Below are 19,209 nucleotides of genomic sequence, written 5' to 3'. Positions count from 1 at the left end.
TTAATTAAGAAACTTCAGACCTTCCTCAAAGAGAGAAGTAAAATGAAGCATTTCATGTTTTGGTAGAGCAAGACCAATCTCAATCCCACCTTCTTTGTCTCTGCTCTCTGCAAGTGACACCGCATTCTCTATCGATATCACCTCCACCTTCTTGGGCCTACCCCACCCGAAATCTATCTCGTACATACGAAATTTCGGCGAACCGGCCACCGTTACGAGCGACTCACCCAACAAAGACAAATATTTCCGAGCCCAATGCTCTGCGCCTTTCAAAACTCCATCCTCGGTTTCACGAATCGCTCTCCTTATCACTTCAGATCCCACCACCAACCCATTCTCTCCACCCAAATCCCTTGCATTTGCCTCGGCAAAACATACGCCGATACAATTCCCGAAATATGTAGAGGGCAGCGGTGGGTCCAAGCGGGCCCTAAAATCCATGGCAGAAACGAATTGACTCTTTTGTCCCCGACAACCTTCCCAACTTTGAGTAGGCAAATCCAGACATACACACAGGTTAGCACGAATGACAAGTAATAGGAGGGCTTCCAACTCGGTTCGACTCGGGCCATGACCCATTGCCTAAGTTTCTCAAGGTCGACCCGAGTTAGCACGAACGTGACTAGAACTATATCCACATCCTTATTCTTCTTCTCCATTTGCCCCTCTTGGCTATTTTGGTGTTCATATTTTTCCACCTCTATGAAAAAATTTCTCTTTGTCTCTTCGAGACTGTTAGAATTTTTAAACAAAATAATAAAAAGATTTGAAAAGTCAAAGATGTTTTTTCTTTTTGTTTAAAAAATTTGGAGGGAAGATTCAAATTATGTTTCCCTCTCTTGTTTTAAAGCAAAAGACTTTTGCATATGTGGGGACTTGAACCCAAGACCTTGGTGAGTGTGCTTGTGGTGTGTTTTCAAAACCAAAACCGTTTTTGTCTTTTAATGGTAATTAAGAGAGAAACGTTTATGTCTTTTAATGGTAATTAAGAGAGAAACGTTTTTGTCTTTTAATGGTGATTAAAAGAGAAACGTTTTTGTCTTTTAATGGTAATTAAGAGAGAAACGTTTTTGTCTTTTAATGGTGATTAAAAGAGAAACGTTTTTTGTCTTTTAATGGTGATTAAGAGAGAAACGTTTTTTGTCTTTTAATGGTGATTAAAAGAGAAACGTTTTGGTCTTTTAATGGTGATTAATTATCCTCCAACAATCATATTCTCATCTATAAAAAGAAGAGAACAGCACCATTGGAGTATATAGTTTGTTACAGAAAAAACATCAAAGTTTCTGCTTGTCTTCTTCCTTTCCTCCGTTCTGATCTGAGCACAGTTCTACGGTGATTCTGGGTGGACCAGTCAGCGAGTGTACGTGGACTGGAGCCAACTTTGGCTGTTTTATCTTGGAGCATTGGTTCGCGGATCCCGGTTTGCACCGGTAGGGGGCGGATACGATTCTTAAGGAGAGTGACCAGTGGCACGACTCAGCCTTCTTCTCGATCTGTTTTACAGAAACATTTTCTACAAAAGCTAAGTACTGATTTATTTACATTTCTAATTTATGGATTCAATCAAGCCATATATCAGACCCTACTGGACAACATCTAATTTGTCCAACAATCTTAAGAATCGTATTTTTCAAATCTGATCATATGGCTTCTGATAATCCGAACCCAACTTCTGTTGATACCATCTCTGTTGAGAATTCCAATCCAACGGTTGTTCGCACCTCTGTTGTGAACAGAATTCTCAACACCATTCCAGATTTTTCCAAGATTGAACGCCTTACTGGGTTGAACTATAAAAGATGGAAACAACAGATCTTGTTTGCTCTACAACAAATTGCCGCTTTTGTTCTTACACAATCAAAACCATCTGAAGATTCTGCTGATTTTGAAAACTGGAATAATGCTGATTATATTTGCAAAAACCCATCTCTTATTTGGTTTGGCAAATTAAAAGGTTGAGTACCTTATGACTCAATATTGTTATTGGCACCTAAACTAGTAGATTATATTTGTTTGGCTTTGATGATGGATTTTCTTATTGTATCTTTATACAATTGCCTCAACATGTTAAATTTCTGTTTTAAGAAATTTTATTGGTTTGTTGATAAAAGAAAAGGGAATTCATGGTTGATCATCATATGGGCTTGATATTTGGACCGTTTGTGGTGGCTCATAAAATCAGTAGCCTATGTTTTGATATCAACACCCATTTATCTAGTTAAATGTTTTGACACTCATTTGTTTTGGTAATGGTACATAGTTATAAAAAAAAATGATGCTTGTCAAGTGTTTGCTAAAATGCCTTTAAGAGATAAGCATGTCTTGTTGAATGCTTGTAAATGAATCTAATGGCAATATAAGTAATGCTTTATTTTCAATGAGAAAAAATCCGCATTACTTGAATGGGAATGTTATATAGTTCATATACTATCAAAGTTTAAAGTTCTTGTTCTTGTTAAGGAACTTGATGTATTGGAAATGATGTTTTATATGTACTATGGCATGGGAACTCTAAGAGCCAAATTGGGTTTGGCATTACCCTAACTAGTTTATTCCATCTAAAGAAGAATTGATGAAATTCATCAATATAATGCATGTTAAAATGTCATTCTAATTTTCTGTATTTTTTTTGAAAAAATAAGTAGATTTTGCATATTGGAACAAAATTTGAACAATATATGCATTATGTGCCTATTATATACATATTCTGCAGGTTGTAGAAAGTAAGAATACGTATATAAAGATTGGATAATTGAATGTAATTGCGTATGAGTATCGTATGGACATGACTCTAAATTCTTGAATGGGAGGCTAACCATAATTTTTGGAGTATGGCGGCTTAAAATGTAAATGCCATGTACTCACTTATGGTTTGTTGCTCGAAAGGTACATGTGTACATCAAATTGGGATGGGTAGTACCTGGTAACTCAGAATTAAGAGGTAATTGTTCAAATTGTGGGGGCCCTGTTGTTCAAGAAGGCTAGGTTGTGCTAATGGATCTCTAATTGAGAGAATCAAGGTATACCAGTGGGTACTTATTCACCCTTGGTGGTGGTGCGATTTCTTGGAAATCGGTTAAACAAACTTGTAGTACAAGTTCCACTATGGAAGCGGAATTTATAGCCTTAGCCCTAGCAGGAGCTGAAGCCGAATGGCTCAGGAATTTTATGGCAGATGTGCCTTTATGGCCAAGGCCAGTTCCCTCGGTGTTTCTATATAGTGACTGCTAAAAAATGCTATAGCCCAGGCCAAAAGTAAGACCTATAATGGCAAAAGAAGGCATATACGCCTGAGGCATAATTTGGTAAAGCAATACTTGAGTGAGGGAACAATAGCACTCGACTTTGTAAGGTCGGAGAGGAATTTGGCAGATCCTCTGACAAAACCACAGATAAACAAGGTGGTTTATGAGACATCGCAAGGAATGGGGTTAAAGCTCGTGGCATGGACACCCAACCAATGTGAAAGGAGATCCTTGGAATTTGGTTCAATGGATACTAACAAGTCCCCGGATGGTTTGTTAACACTATCACCCCCTACTCCTAGATGCAAAATAATGAAAGATAGTGTTCACTGCAAATGAGAGAGGATGAGTTATAGACTCTTAATCAGATCATAACCTGTATTGGGTGGTATGTTACTTGCAGTGCATACTTGATGACTGACCTAAGTGAATGTGGAGGTAAGGCCACTTCCTATGAGAATTTAACGAGTAATTCTCTAGAACATTCATGAGAACCAAGAGGGGAACAAGGCCAAAATGTTCCAAAACTATGAATGAATCACCAAGGAATCGAATGTAGAGTGTGGATAACAGGTTAGTCAGTTACACCCACGAGGAAAGGTTGAAGGAGTCTAACTCTACCCGTACTCGGTAACGTAATCTGTTTATCCTAAATATCGGTTGAAGTCCAAAGGACACCGCTATGAATCCACTCTATTTTCTAATGTGCTCAAATACTTCCGTTTTCAATTTTCAACTGTATTTTGAATCTTATGGGGGATTGTTAGAATTTTTAAACAAAATAATAAAAAGATTTGAAAAGTCAAAGATGTTTTTTCTTTTTGTTTAAAAAATTTGGAGGGAAGATTCAAATTATGTTTCCCTCTCTTGTTTTAAAGCAAAAGACTTTTGCATATGTGGGGACTTGAACCCAAGACCTTGGTGAGTGTGCTTGTGGTGTGTTTTCAAAACCAAAACCGTTTTTGTCTTTTAATGGTAATTAAGAGAGAAACATTTATGTCTTTTAATGGTAATTAAAAGAGAAATGTTTTTGTCTTTTAATGGTGATTAAAAGAGAAACGTTTTTGTCTTTTAATGGTAATTAAGAGAGAAACGTTTTTGTCTTTTAATGGTGATTAAAAGAGAAACGTTTTTTGTCTTTTAATGGTGATTAAGAGAGAAACGTTTTTTGTCTTTTAATGGTGATTAAAAGAGAAACGTTTTGGTCTTTTAATGGTGATTAATTATCCTCCAACAGTCATATTCTCATCTATAAAAAGAAGAGAACAACACCATTGGAGTATATAGTTTTTTACAGAAAAAACATCAAAGTTTCTGCTTGTCTTCTTTCTTTCCTCCGTTCTGATCTGAGCACAGTTCTACGGTGATTCTGGGTGGACCAGTCAGCGAGTGCACGTGGACTGGAGCCAACTTTGGCTGTTTTATCTTGGAGCATCGGTTCGCGGATCCCGGTTTGCACCGGTAGGGGGCGGATACGATTCTTAAGGAGAGTGACCAGTGGCACGACTCAGCCTTCTTCTTTTCGATCTGTTTTACAGAAACGTTTTCTACAAAAGCTAAGTACTGATTTATTTACATTTCTAATTTCTGGATTCAATCAAGCCATATATCAGACCCTACTGGACAACATCTAATTTGTCCAACAGAGACTTGCAGGCACCGTCCTGTCGATGATGGGGGTCGATGTAATAACCGAGCGATCTCCGCCAGCCTTAAAAATGGACACCCAGGATTTCATGAAATGGGTCGAGGTGCTCCCATCTGCTGCTCCGTGGTGTATCAACATTCCAATACATATGCCGGAATTGGGGAATATGGTGACTTGTAAGGCTAGTATAGGTGTTTTTTCAATGTCAGATGTGGGCAGATGAGGGACTAGATGATGGAATTTTGTTACGTTTCGGGCGAGGTTTAAGGTGGGTCGATGGAAATCGGCATTCGACTCGGCGATGGTTAATGGGACTGAGTCGCCATTGATGTAACGGATTTCCTGGTTGCCTGTTTGTAGAGAGAGAGAGAAAATTGTCTGACAAGAGGGTAGAAGAGTTGGAGAGAGAGTGAGAGGGAGTGTTTAATGTTGGGAAGGTGGGTGTTTAGGAAGTGAGTTGTGGGGTGGGGATATTGGTATAAGAAGAGGCGTTGGACAGGGGGTACCCAGTACCAAAACATGTCCAAAAAGGTGAGGAGGACCGATTTGTCACTCACCGAGTTAGGTGGTGGAGAAATTCGAATCTGCTCGAGCACTTTCATTGTGTGTGTGTGTGTGTGAGAGAGAGGGAGAGAGAGAGAGCTTGAGAAAAATAAGGAGGGGTGAGGGTTTGATAGTACTTAAACTCAAGCAAGAGGTGTCTTTATTGAAGGGACGTGCAACAGGAGGAAATAAAATTTATAGGCTGCGGGAGGCGCTATTTGGGTACACACATATCTAAGTGTGAATCCGTCTATTGTATTTGTTACAATTCTATTCCACCACGTGGGATGTTCCTTATAAAAAAAAATGGGAGAATATAATATCACTTCCCGATCTGCATATCCAATTTCAGGGTTTTATACTCTGTTCACTTCTTTTCCCGGTGAAAACAACCTTTTTTTTCCCTGACAAGACCTTGACAAGACAGAATTTCTGTGTTCACTTATTTTTCAGGGAAAACTATTATCAGATGTGGAATTTCTTATTTAAAAGCTAAAAATGACATGGAAATTGACTTTTTCCTTGTTACTTGAGATTTGCTTTCCGATTAAATATATCGGAAAGAGGCTTTCCAGGGAAAACGAAGCCTTTTCCTCTGGATTCCTTTTCCTTCTGCCATGTCACCTGGAAAGGAAAGGAAATCCTTTCCTTTCCGGGGAAAAGAAGTGAACAGAACCCAGGGAAATGATATTTTCCAAAAGAGATGGTTTGAGAAAGTACGGGGGAAATTTTTAGTTGACTAGGGGGTTTCTAACCTTTATTTTACAAAATAAAATGAATAAGGAGAGTTACTCTTTCTCTCTCTTATTTCCCTAAGGGTCTGTTCACTTCTTTTCCCTGGAAAGGAAAGGAAGGGATTTCGTTTTCCTTTGCTTTCCAGGTGACATGGCAGAAGGTAAAGGAATCCAGGAAAACTGTCAAGGAAAATGTTTTGTTTTCCTTGGAAAGCCTCTTTCCGATATATTTAATCGGAAACCAAATCTCGAGTAACAGGGAAAAAGTCAATTTCCACGTCATTTTTTGCAATTAAATAAGAAATTCCACATCTGATAATATTTTTCCTTGGAAAAGAAGTAAACACAGAAATTCTGTCTTGTCAAGGTCTTGCCAGGGAAAAAAAAGGTTGTTTTCCAGGGAAAACAGCACCAGGGAAAAGAAGTGAATAGAGCCTAAAAAAGAGAAGAGGGGATCTCAATATCTCCATGCCCACTTTTTAAGATGCTGCTGTTGGATCAAATATCAAGGGTGCTACTTTTGAAGTATCACCTTCACGTGGCTTGACGGTCGGGCATCATATAATTTCTCTATTGTATTTGTGTAGAGTTTTCTAAGAGGAACTAATTAATCTTATCTTATATTTTAATGAGGGCTGCTTAAAAAGGGATTTCATTGGAAAATAAAGCCCAAATCATAACACAAGCGCAAGAAGACAAGCAAGTTAGCGTGGAATCACCATGAAATGAAAACAAAGGCACCTGCTGTCATGTGCGACTATCCCCCAAATCTTACAAGATCCTCGATCCCTAAAAAATGGGAAATGGCCAGTTACGAAATGCTTTTAATGCTAAGATGTAAGGGAAATATGTGCAGCATCAAACAATTCAAGGGCAGCTAACACTTGAAAAAAGTTGTCCAAAGTCACTTCTTTAAAGGAGCCCATCACCCTAACCAAAGAGTCTCTACCCATTCTTCCAAACCATACATAAGACCCACCTAAAACGAAACCAAAGTGAAGCCAAAAACAAAACATGGCTTCTTTGGCAGTCATGGAGTGCTGGTTCCTTTCCCTGCAAGCGAAGTAGGGTTTTGATGTTTGTGTATCATTGGTAAATTTGTCTATCTACGTCCAATTTGAGGAAAATTTGAAAATATTGAAAAAAATAGGAAAAGAATTGAAAAAAAAATAAATAATGCCACAAAAAATGTTTCTCATATTTGTAAGAAATTATTAACATATACTTATCTTATAAAAAATAATAAAAGTACCAGTATTTCATAGGAAATTATCAAAATATTCGTCTCGTGAAAACTGATAAGATAGGAATATTTTATTGATGAATTTTAGATAAAGACAAAAAAATGTAGAATAGAATGGGAAGTAATTTCGGGATACAAATTTCGCTTATCCCGAAATTTAAGGGATTTCACCTGAAAATCTAATTTTTTTTTATAATTATTTAATATCTGCACAAAATTTCGGCCGAAATTCTATACAAGATAAAATAGGCGTTATGTTGATTTCGTCATATTTCGTCCCAAATTTCGAAATTTCGACCTGAATTTTGATTTCAGTGAGGAAGCAATATGTTAGGAAGGCAGCAAATGGAGAGGCGGACCATCTTACTCGAGCATGAGTAGCTAGTGGTTTTCGATTTTCTTGCCCCCTTAAGGTCTCTTTGTAATTGCTTCTTCCGCCTTTTCTCTCTCTTGTTTGCCTTCATGACCGCCTTGGTCACGGCTTAGCCGCGCTCGAGCATAGAACCAGGGGCGTTGTGCCATTGGGGGGTGATCCTAACCGAAGCATCACATAACTGAACCGAAATAACCGACCAAATTCGGTTCGATCGGTTATTTCGGGTTTAACCGTATAGTGAACAGCCCTAGCTATATTTGGCAACCATGAAAAGTTATTCCTTGGTATACTCTTGGGCCCAATTGGTATATTTGGCAACCATAAAAAAATCCTTAAAAACTAGTGAAAAAACAATCCCTATTTCTTGTTTAGAGACGGTTGGAAAGATATGATCTCTTGTTGTTTATTTTGATCATAGAGTTCTAGTGTGGAGGGATGTATGCTAGATTATTTTAATCTTTTTATAGTTTGCTTTTATAACACGCCGTCAGAGTCAGTTGACTATTATTATAATAAGTTCATTCCAGCTACAAAAATCAAAAGAAAACAAATAGAGAAGGATTTGGTGTTTATTGCAACCACATTGGGAAAAGGACATAAAGCTTTTTCCCAATGCAAAGTGCACCTGGGAGGGTTGTAATATAGATTTTTAAAATATTTTTTTTTAAATTAAAATATTCTACAATTGGTCATTTAAAAAAGGAGGGTTGCTAATATAGATTTTTAAAATATCCCTTTTTAAATTAAAATATTCTACAATTGATCATTTAAAAGAAGGAGAGAACAGCCACACAGTCATTTTTATGTAGATTTTGTCTTGTTCATTTGAATTCATCTGAGGTGGCTTTCCCAGAAATTGCCTAACAAACGTTTGATGTCTGGACAACATGTTAGGTAAGCTTACATAATAAGCTTACATAATATAAAAGAAAGTTGTAAGGAGATGATCTAGCGAAAGATCAAGAAAGCAAGAAGACATGGAGAAATGGATTGGAGTCCTAACAACAACTGTGGCAATCTCCCTCTTGTTGACAAGATTACTGTTCAGATCGCCGGCAAGAAACGCAATGAAATGGCCGGGAGGGCCGAAGAAACTGCCGATAATCGGAAATATGCACCAGCTATCCAATGGTGGAGATTTGATCCATGTCACACTGGCCAAACTAGCTAAAATCCATGGTGATGTGATGACAATTTGGTTAGGAAGTTGGTGGCCGATGATCATAGTAAGCGATATCGAGCTCGCTTGGGAAGTGCTAGTCAACAAATCAGGTGACTATGCAGCTCGTAGCATTCCATTCACCATTAGACTTCTCACTGCAAATGGGAACACAATTTCTTCCTCCGACGCTGGCTCTCATTGGCAGGCACTCCGACGAGGCCTTCAAAACGGCCCTCTTGGCCCTCTCAACATCTCATCCCAAATCCAGTTGCAAGAAAGCGACATACGCCTCATGATCCAGAACATGAAAGAGGAAGCCAACCAGAATTCCGGCATCGTCAAGCCGTTCCATCATATAAGGCTAACGACAGTCCGACTACTGAGTCGCCTTTGTTTTGGATCTGATTTCAAAGATGAATCATTCTTGGTTGGGATGGATAAAGCAGTGGAAGATGTTATCGGATTAAGCAGCCATGGTCATATCGTGGATGCATTTCCGATCGCTCGGCACATCCCTTTTCTCAACCGAACCTCCAAACGGCTCACCGAAGTGAAGCAAAACATTGAAAAACTGATACGCCCACACCTCTCCTCGCCACCTCCGAATTCCTACCTGCACTTCCTCCTGTCAAAAAACTTTCCGGAACAAGTCACGATCTTCAGCTTGTTCGAACTGTTCCTTCTTGGCGTGGATAGCACCGCTTCCACTACTCTATGGGCACTCGCATTCCTAATTCACAATCCGCAAATCCAAGACAAGCTCTACAAAGAGATTACAAATATAAAAAACGAAAGCTGCAACCAAGAGAGGGTGGTGAGGATTGAAGATATGAGTAAGTTGCACTATCTACAAGCCGTGGTGAAGGAGACAATGAGGATGAAACCGATAGCGCCATTGGGGGTGCCTCACAAGGTAGCGAAGGAGACAAAGTTGATGGGAGAGACGGTGGGGGTCGGCACAGATGTGATGGTGAACATTTACGCGGTACACCATGATCCCAAGTTGTGGGAGGAGCCCTACCGTTTTTGGCCCGAGAGGTTTTGGGGTAATGGACGAGAGAGTAAGGGAGGATTGGAACAGGGGTTTCTTCCCTTTGGAGGAGGGATGAGAGTTTGTGCAGGAATGGAGTTGGCTAAGCTTCAAGTTCCCTTTGTCCTTGCTAATTTGGTCAATGCTTTTAGCTGGTTAAGTGCTGTTGAAGGTCAACTGCCAGATATGACCGAGGTTCTAAACTTTGTTGTGGTGATGAAGACCTCGCTAGTAGCCCGCATCTTGCCTCGAAACAACTAAACATGATGTGCTCACCCCCAAAGGCTTTTAAGCTTAGTAAGAAAGAGGGGCTAAAATGTTGAGAAAGTGGTGGAAATGCCATTTTCAATATAAATATAAATAAACTATAAAAACTATTGGTGGGTGGGATGTAAGATTTAGTCGCCTTACTTGCTCTGATTATTAAAATAATATTTTGGCAATTCAATATTTGTGATATTTAAAGAACATGTTCTAACCAAGCATGAAAATACTTGATGACAATAGAGCCGTTAGTAGCAAGTGTGCATGCTACTTACCCATGGACCACCTACCACACTGGGATAGATATCCTAGGGTAAAGTGTGGACACATTAGGTATGTCCAAAATGGGCTCAGGCTTATGGGAGTGATAGGATTAACTCCCTTAGTGGCTAGTGACAGGCCAGTGCAGCCAATGTGTGAATCAGGATGCTGTCATACTTCTAATGCACCTCTGTGCACGCTATGAGCAAGACATAGTGAAGAACTTTGAGATATGACCTAACAAGCTTGAGAAACTCCCGGAGCCTTGGTTATTAAAGCCATGTTTTTTGTAACAAATATTTGGTTTCAAAAATGTTTATTTTATCTTAAGTTTGCCCTCATATAAAAGATTATATATATATATATATATATATATATATATATATATATATATTTATTAAGTATATAAATAAGAACTTATATAATTTAATATTCTTAAAGTCAAACATGTTTGAATTTGTCAAAAATTAATGAAGGGAAAAGTTGGGAATTGGAATCAAGAGAAGGGGCATAAATGACAAAAATTAAGGGTTAAAAGGTAATTGGTTATTGGTATTTATTTAGAGAGCATTGTGCACATGTAAACGACGGATTATATTTTATGTTCAATGTATGCACTTATTGCATATATGCATATGTAAAGCACATGTTGGATTTTTGTTCAACGTAATTATTACACGAATGGACATGTGCATGGTTCATTTTCTCTATCAATAAACTCACCATTAACCCGTGTGAAGATAACTCACCCTTAACTGACATTCATTGTTTCTTAACTCAAGAGACATATTTGGAACTCTATAAATAGCACACCCCCAAGCCTCATTTGGTATTCTCTTATGTGCTCTCGTTGGTTCTCTTTCTAAGTTCTCTTGAATGATTCCAATTAAAGTTTTTCAAAAGATTTCTTTAGTTTTCTCAAGCAAGTCAGGTCTCTTATTCCTTAGAGCTTCGTAGGAATACTTGGTGTCCAAGCTTTGGAGAGACACTCAAGTGCTTTGAAGTTGAGGATTGCAGAAGACTTCTGATCCTCTCCTGTGTATCTCACCGGCGACGCCTATACAAGCTCTTCCAAAGTCAGCGGAGCAGGTGAATCGCTTGTGGATGATTCGTAGAGGGTGCTTTCATGCATCTTTTGTTTAGTAAATGGCTCTATTTGATTCAAGACATTTTCATGTTATCATTTAATCTTGTTTTATTCTTTTGATTCAGTTTATTACATATATACTTGTGCTAATGGATCCTTCTAGAGATCCCATCTCTTCCTTTATATCCCTTGGCAATGAACAGGTTCCTGATGGTCAGAATCATGAGCCGAAGCGACAGAAGGGAACATTGAAGGTACTTGAAGAACATCAGAAGATATTTACAAATTGATGTATTCCAATTATTGTTTAGATTGATTTAGTTAGATATGAATTGGTATTAGGAGAGAGAAAGGGTGATGAGAGAAAGTTGTAATCTTGTACTCATGACATAGTGGAAACATGTCCCTTTTAGTTTTTCATTTAACATTAATAAATATAGCAACAAATTTTTCCAGAATATGGATTGTTTCCAACATGGGAGTCATTAGGTGATAACTAACAACTACTCCGTTTGGATGAAAGTTGAGTAGATGTAGCTATAAGTTAAATGACATAATTTAAAGAAGGCTATTGATATTAGCACGATGGTTTTAAGTTTCGACCGAAATCTGAAATTTTAGTCCGAAATTTTGGGTTTTGGTTGGGTTTCGGTCGAGACCAAAACCGAAATCAAACATACCCGAAATAGTACTTTATTTTGATCGAAAATTTGAAATTTTGGTCAAATTTCATTTTTTTCCAAAATTTCATCCGAAATTTTAGGAAATTCAACAAAAAAATCTCTCTTTTTATTTTTTATTATTTCCCCAAAATTTCAACCGAAATTACTGAAATTTCAGCCAAAATTTGTAATAAATAAAGGGCAATGATATTTTCACTCCCCCTGGAGTACACATTCGCGCCCCTTATAACGTGAACAGTGGGCAACTTAATGCTTTTTGACGTCAAATCATGTTAAAACCATGATTGGCAGTACCATGTTTTAATAATGGTACACAGTCAGATTGCATTTTCTTTTTAAATTCGCTTTTGAAAGCTTTTTGGGAATTGACAGCTATTTTAAAGAAGAAAAGACAAGCTGAGCTTGTACAATTATTAAAATAGGGTAGTGCCACTATCAGTAGCCTATACCAAGCTAAAAAAAAAAGAGTGATAGTAAAAACTGCCCTTTACTTTTCGTTTGTTTTTCTCTTGGCTTGATTCTGAAGGAAAATCTAACCACTAAAAGAAAAACCCTTGAACCCGTTTTAGGGACGGATTTATAACCTTCCCCCAAAATCAATCACAATAAAAGATGGGAAATGATAAATGCACCCCTTTTCATCACCAGTGATACCTAACTGCAGTGTACGTGGAAATCAAATCCATTGAATCCTCTAACGTGAAGTACATCAGCCCCTCTGCAGTAATTGATACACTATTGCTGGGTGTCCCTGGTGATGAAAAGGGACGCATTTATCATTTCCCTAAAAGATTTACTGTGTAGGAAATTAGTACTATCTCCATTAGTAGACATCTAGGGACGGCTTTTGAAATCTGTCACAAAAAATATAGTATTAGCGACGTCGCTAACAATATATTTTTATATTTTTATAATATTTTTAATATACAAAAATTACATTTTTAGGGATGGATTTAGAAATCCGTCACTAACAATATTTCTAAAATATTTTAATATACCAAAACTTATAATTTTAGGAACGAATTTTGATATACGCTTATAATATTTTAAAAATATTTTTAGGGCTGTGATAAATTCGCCCCTTCCAGGATAAATTGATCCCTCACATTTGCCAGTTGTTGACCGGTACTACATTGGTACAACTAGTCTCTCTCTCTCACACACAAAATAGACTGACGGTAGTTGAAATTACTCATAAATAGATCTCCAGTGAATAAAATTACTAAATTTCTATGCTTTTTTCTTGTAGTATTTTTCGGGGACATATACCGGTGGCTCTTATTGTCTGCCTGTAAAAACACTATATACCACCTGGTTTTAGGGACCATCGATATAAACCCACTTTTTTTTTACCGGCGAATATATACCGGCAGTCCATAAAATCCGCCGGTAAAAATCATACCAACACATTTTAGGGATCGTCGGTAAATGTCCTGCAGTAAAAAAAAATGTTGTTGCCGCAATTGTTACCAACCTTCATAAAAGATGCCCATGGGCCCACCTCAGCTTCTTGTATATGATCTAATCCGTTGATCTTAACTACAGGCATAAGTAGGGCCAAAATGCCATTGAGAACAACTTGATCGGATGGCCTAGGCCCTTGATCCAACAAATACCATTTAGGGTTCAACCAAGAAAGGATTATGTAGTCCATTATCTTACGCAAGGGATGTCCGTTTAGGATATGACCAAGATCTTATTTATCTTCCACAGGATCAATGGTCATCATGCCCCCTTGTGGGACCCAAAATATCCTTAGACCATTGATATTAGAAGTAACTTTTTGCGTAATCATTCTTTTCATTAAATCCTAAATCAACAACAGTTGCTTAAGCTCTAATAGCCTTCCTCGAATTAAATGAACAAGACAAAATCTGCTAAAAAGTGAGCCAAAAAATGGCTTTCCATGAAATTGAGTAGCAATTCACTAAACTAAAGTCTAGAATGTTTTGAACTAGAAACCCTCCTTTTTTAAATTAAACCCTTCTACAATTGGTCAATTAAACAACGATAGAACAGCCACACAGAATCATTTTTAAGTAGATTTTGTCTAATTCATTTGAATTCATCTAAGGTGGCTTTTCTCTCCCGCAAAAAGTGAGCCGCCAAGTGGCTTTCCCCAAAATTGCTTAGCAACCACGAGAGGGTGGTGAGGATTGAAGAGATGAGTTGTTAGATTCAAGCAAGGTTGCTTGAAGCATTACATCCTAGGTATCTAGTTTGGAATAACTAGTTTGTTGCCTCCAGCCCCTATATATAGAGATACACTAAGGTGATTGACTGGTTAATGGATTCTAGCCCATGTAGGCCCACTACACCGGTCCATTATCTTATTGGGCTTATATTAGAACATATTTAGGTTATACTATATACCCAACATGAGTAAGTTGCACTATCTACAAGCCGTGGTGAAGGAGACAATGAGGATGAAACCGATAGCGCCATTGGATGTGCCTCACATGGTGGCGAAGGAGACAAAGTTGATGGGAGAGATGGTGAGGGTCGGCACGGAAGTGATGGTGAACGTTTATGCAGTGCACCATGACCCCAAGTTGTGGGAGGAGCCCTATAGTTTTTGGCCCGAGAGGTTTTGGGGGAATGGTGGGGAAAGCAATGTAGGGTTGGAGAAGGGGTTTCTTCCCTTTGGAGGAGGGATAAGAGTTTCTTTGGAGGAGGGATAAGAGTTTCTGACGGTCAACTGCCAGATGAGACAGAAGTGCTAAACTTTGTTGTGGTGATGAAGACCCCGCTTGTAGCCCGGATCTTGCGTCATAACATTTAGAAATGATATGCCCACCCCCACAGACTTTTAAGTTTTGTGAGAAAGAGGGGCTAAAATGTTGGGAAAGTGGTGGAAATATCATTTTCAATATAAATATAAATAAACTATATAAACTATTGGTGAGTGGGAGTCATTCGGTGATGATTAACAAGTAACAACTACTCCATTTGGATGAAAGTTGAGCAGACATAGATATAAGTTAAATGACATAATTTACAGAAGGTTATTGATATGGGCACCATGGTTTTAAATTTTGACTGAAATCTGAAATTTCAGGTTTAGGTTTCGGGTTTCAGTAGAAACCGAAACCGAAATCACACATAATTGAAATATTACTTTATTTCGACCGGAATTTTGAAATTTCGGTCGAAATTTCATTTTTTTTCAAAATTTCGTCTTAAATTTTAGGAAATTCAACAAAAAATCTCATTTTTAAATTATTATTATTATTTTCCTGAAATTTCGGGGCCGAAATTTCAGTGAGGTCTGAAATCCATAACGAAACCGAAATTTAAAACCATGATTGGCACTACCATGTTTTAATATTGGCGCACAGTCAGATTGTCTTTTCTTTTTAAATTGGCTTTTGAAATCTTTTTGGGAATTGACAACAATTTTAAAGAAGAAAAGACAAGATGAGCTTGTGCAATTATTAAAATAGGGTAGTGCCAATATCAGTAGCCTTTACCAAGAAAAAACAAAAAGAGAAGAGTAAAAATGCCCTTTACTTTTCGTTCATTTCTCTCTTTGGCTTGATTCTGAAGGAAAATCTACCCACTTCTTCGTTTGGTTGCCGGAATTTTTTTGGTTCTTGGGACTTTTGTGGAATTTCTACAGGAAACCCACGTTTGGTTGCTGGGCCCAAAAGAATCCCAGGAACCAAAATAACCCCGCACGAATCCCTACCATGGAAAAAAAAATACTCCCAGGAACCAAAAATAAGCTTGCAGAAGATTTTTTTCTCTTCCCAACAGTTCAAGCAACCAATTGGTCATTTAAACAAGGATAGAACAGCCACATAGAGTCATTTTAAAGTAGATTTTGTCTTATTCATTTGAATTCATCTGAGGTCGCTTTTCTCTCCCGCAAAAAGTGAGCCGCCAAGTGGCTTTCCCCAAAATTGCTTAGCAAAATTTTGATGCTTGGACAACATGTTAGGTAAGTTTAGGCAATATAAATTCTCATAAAAGAAAGTTGTGAGGAGATGGACTAAAGAAAGATCAAGAAAGCAAGAAGACATGGAGAAATGGATTGCAGTCCTGTCCACAACCGTGGCAATCTCCCTGTTGTTGACAAGATTACTATTTAGATCACTAGCGAAAAACGCAATGAAATGGCCAAAAGATCCCACAAAATTGCCGATAATCGGAAATATGCACCAGCTATCCAATGGTGGAGATTTGATCCATGTCACATTGGCCAAACTAGCCCGAATCCATGGCAATGTGATGACAATTTGGTTAGGAAACTGGTGGCCGATGATCATAGTAAGCAATATTTTACCGGAATTCCGGCGTCGTCAAGCCGTTTCGTCATATAAGGCTAATGACGATCCGACTACTGAGTCGCCTTTGTTTTGGATCCGATTTCAAAGATGAATTGTTCTTGGTCGGGATGGATAGAGCAGTGGAAGATGCTATCAGATTAAGCAGCCATGGTCATGTCGTGGATGCATTTCCGTTTGCTCGGCACATCCCTTTTCTCAACCGAACCTTCAAACAGGTCATCAAAGTGAAGCTAAACATTGAAAAATTGATACGCCCACACCTCTCCTCGCCACCTCAGAATTCCTACCTGCATTTCCTCCTGTCACAAAACTTTCCGGAACAAGTCACAATCTTCAACTAGTTCGAAATGTTCCTTCTTGGCGTGGATAGTACCGCTTCCACTACTCTATGGGCACTTTCATTCCTAATTCACAATCCTCAAATCCAAGACAAGCTCTACAAAGAGATTACAAATATAAACAACGAAAGTGGCAACCACGAGAGGGTGGTGAGGATTGAAGAGATGAGTAAGTTGCACTATCTACAAGCCGTGGTGAAGGAGACAATGAGGATGAAACCGATAGCGCCATTGGCTGTGCCTCACATGGTGGCGAAGGAGACCAAGTTGATGGGAGAGACGGTGGGGGTCGGCACGGAAGTGATGGTGAACATTTACGCAGTGCACCATGACCCCAACTTGTGGGAGAAGCCCTACTGTTTTTGGCCAGAGAGGTTTTGGGCAATGGTGGAGAAAGTAAGGGAGGGTTGGAGAAAGGGTTTCTTCCCTTTGGAGGAGGGATGAGAGTTTGTGCCAGATGGAGTTGGCTAAGATTCAAGTTCCCTTTGCCGTTACTAATTTGGTCAATGCTTTTAGCTGGTCAAGTGCTGTTGACGGTCAACTGCCAGATCCGACGGAGGAGCTTAACTTTGTTGTGGTGATGAAGACCCCTCTTGTAGCCCGCATCTTGTCTCGTAACATTTAAAAATTGTTATGCCCCACCCGATAGTAACCTGATGAGGGGTCTTTCAGTTTGTAAATAGTTTGTGGTGCAGGACTTTTGGGGTTGATTGGCTGGCGTTTTGAGAGGGGGTTAGTGTTTTCTGGTTTCATGGGATCAGAGGTTGTTGTGGGAAAGGTTGTGGAAGGAGGATGTTAGAATTCCTGTTTGGTCTGTTCAGATCTCGTTCTCTTAGCTTTAATTGATTTTTTTATTTTTTGGATGGTAGGGGAATATCTAAGTGTGTTGAGGGACCTTGGTCCTTCGCTGCTTGAGGGATTTATCCCTTTGTGAATGTGTAATCACCACTGAATCTCTTAGAGTCCTTGTATTTTTGTTATTTGATTAGAGTTGGATAGCCATTAGGTAGAGGTTGAGTTTATCTAGAATACTAGTTTGTTTTATCTAGATTCGTATAGAAGAGTTTGCTTTTAGGAGAAACTAGAGTTTGATTTTATCTAAATTTGGTTGAAGTTATCCAACCGAGATAGCAGACTTGATGTATATAATAAAGTACTTGCGAATAAAATTTTTAGAGTGATTCTTTAACGTTTAAATTTTTTGTTGGATCTGACGTTTCTCTTTTGCAAATAATTTCTCTCTTCTAGGTTCACATTTGGTATCAGAGCGAGGTGTTCGATCTGAAGACTGGTTTGTTCTTAGATTTGCTTCGAGGGGATATCGAGGCGAAAATACAGATTTGTTCTTTGGTTGCTTCGAGATGATATCGAAGTTGAAGAAGAGATGACGGACAGTGTTGGTATGTTGTCGGGAGTTGAAAATCTCAACAATACCAATTACATCTATTAGAAGTTGTGCTTGGAGTCATATCTTCGAGGCCAGGATCTATGGGAGATAGTGAATGACAATGACACCGAGGCACTAGAAGAAGAAGTGGACATGCTGCGGAAGTGGAAGATCCGTGCTGAAAAAGGGTTGTACGTATTGAAGGCGTCAATATAGAAGGAGTTGACTAAGCATATTAGAGATGTGAAAACTCTGAAAGAAGCGTGGGAGGCATTCTCATCTCTCTTTCCACGGGCGACCGATGCACGGTTGCAGTTCTTGGAGAATGAGATCGGTTCATTAATACAAGGTAATTTATCAATCTCTGATTATTTTATGAAAGCTAAAAACTTATGTAATGAGATATCTTAATTAGATGAGAAGTCTAAGATTAGTGAAAGCCGGATGCAGAGTATGATGATCCGTGGTCTGAGGCCCGAGTTTAGTGGATTTATCACCGTTATACTTGGTTGGCCAACGTAACCATCTCTCCTGGAGCTGAAGAATCTCTTCATTAACCAAGAGAAAGTGAGGAAGTGCTTGCGGTGAATAGCAAGCGAAAGTGACAAAAAAATAAGAAGCCGAAGGATGGCTATAGGAAAGGTTCCCCAGAAAAAACATGTCAGATGCTATGACGGTACCCCAAAAGCTCTAAAAGCCAATTAATTAAGAAAAGACAAGCTAAATTTGTGCATTTATTAAAACATGGGAGTTGCTAAGGCATTTCGCATAGCGTCTGTTGCATGAGAACAGCCACATAGTCCCAGATTTTTCCTCATTCATTTAATTCATCTGAGGTGGGTGCTCTCTCATGCGACAGACACTCCACGAAATGCGCTTTGTGATGGAAGCTAGCAAATCCCTTAAAATATGGTAG

At 38.6% G+C, this 19,209-nt stretch overlaps 1 protein-coding gene and 3 pseudogenes across 1 annotated transcript; 3 read left to right on the top strand and 1 right to left on the bottom strand.

Annotated features, from left to right (window-relative positions):
• Nucleotides 1-6,924, bottom strand: LOC143890916 (phenolic glucoside malonyltransferase 1-like; annotated as a pseudogene).
• A 1,839-nt stretch (nt 6,925-8,763) lies between these two features.
• LOC143890798 ((S)-canadine synthase-like) lies at nt 8,764-10,427 on the top strand. Its single transcript, XM_077395479.1, has one exon. It carries the CDS (start codon nt 8,770-8,772, stop codon nt 10,243-10,245), a length of 1,476 nt encoding a protein of 491 aa, XP_077251594.1. The 5' UTR covers nt 8,764-8,769; the 3' UTR covers nt 10,246-10,427.
• A 4,230-nt stretch (nt 10,428-14,657) lies between these two features.
• LOC143890915 (pluviatolide synthase pseudogene) lies at nt 14,658-14,960 on the top strand (annotated as a pseudogene).
• Nucleotides 14,961-16,915: 1,955 nt separating this feature from the next.
• LOC143890914 (trifunctional (S)-stylopine synthase/(S)-nandinine synthase/(S)-canadine synthase pseudogene) lies at nt 16,916-17,350 on the top strand (annotated as a pseudogene).
• Nucleotides 17,351-19,209: the final 1,859 nt, after the last annotated feature.

The sequence above is a fragment of the Tasmannia lanceolata genome, unplaced genomic scaffold (genome assembly GCF_043159265.1).
Source record: "Tasmannia lanceolata isolate RefF3 unplaced genomic scaffold, GAP_Taslan_0.1 ptg000013l, whole genome shotgun sequence".
NCBI lineage: Eukaryota > Viridiplantae > Streptophyta > Magnoliopsida > Canellales > Winteraceae > Tasmannia > Tasmannia lanceolata.
This window is presented reverse-complemented; position numbering and strand designations above follow the sequence as displayed.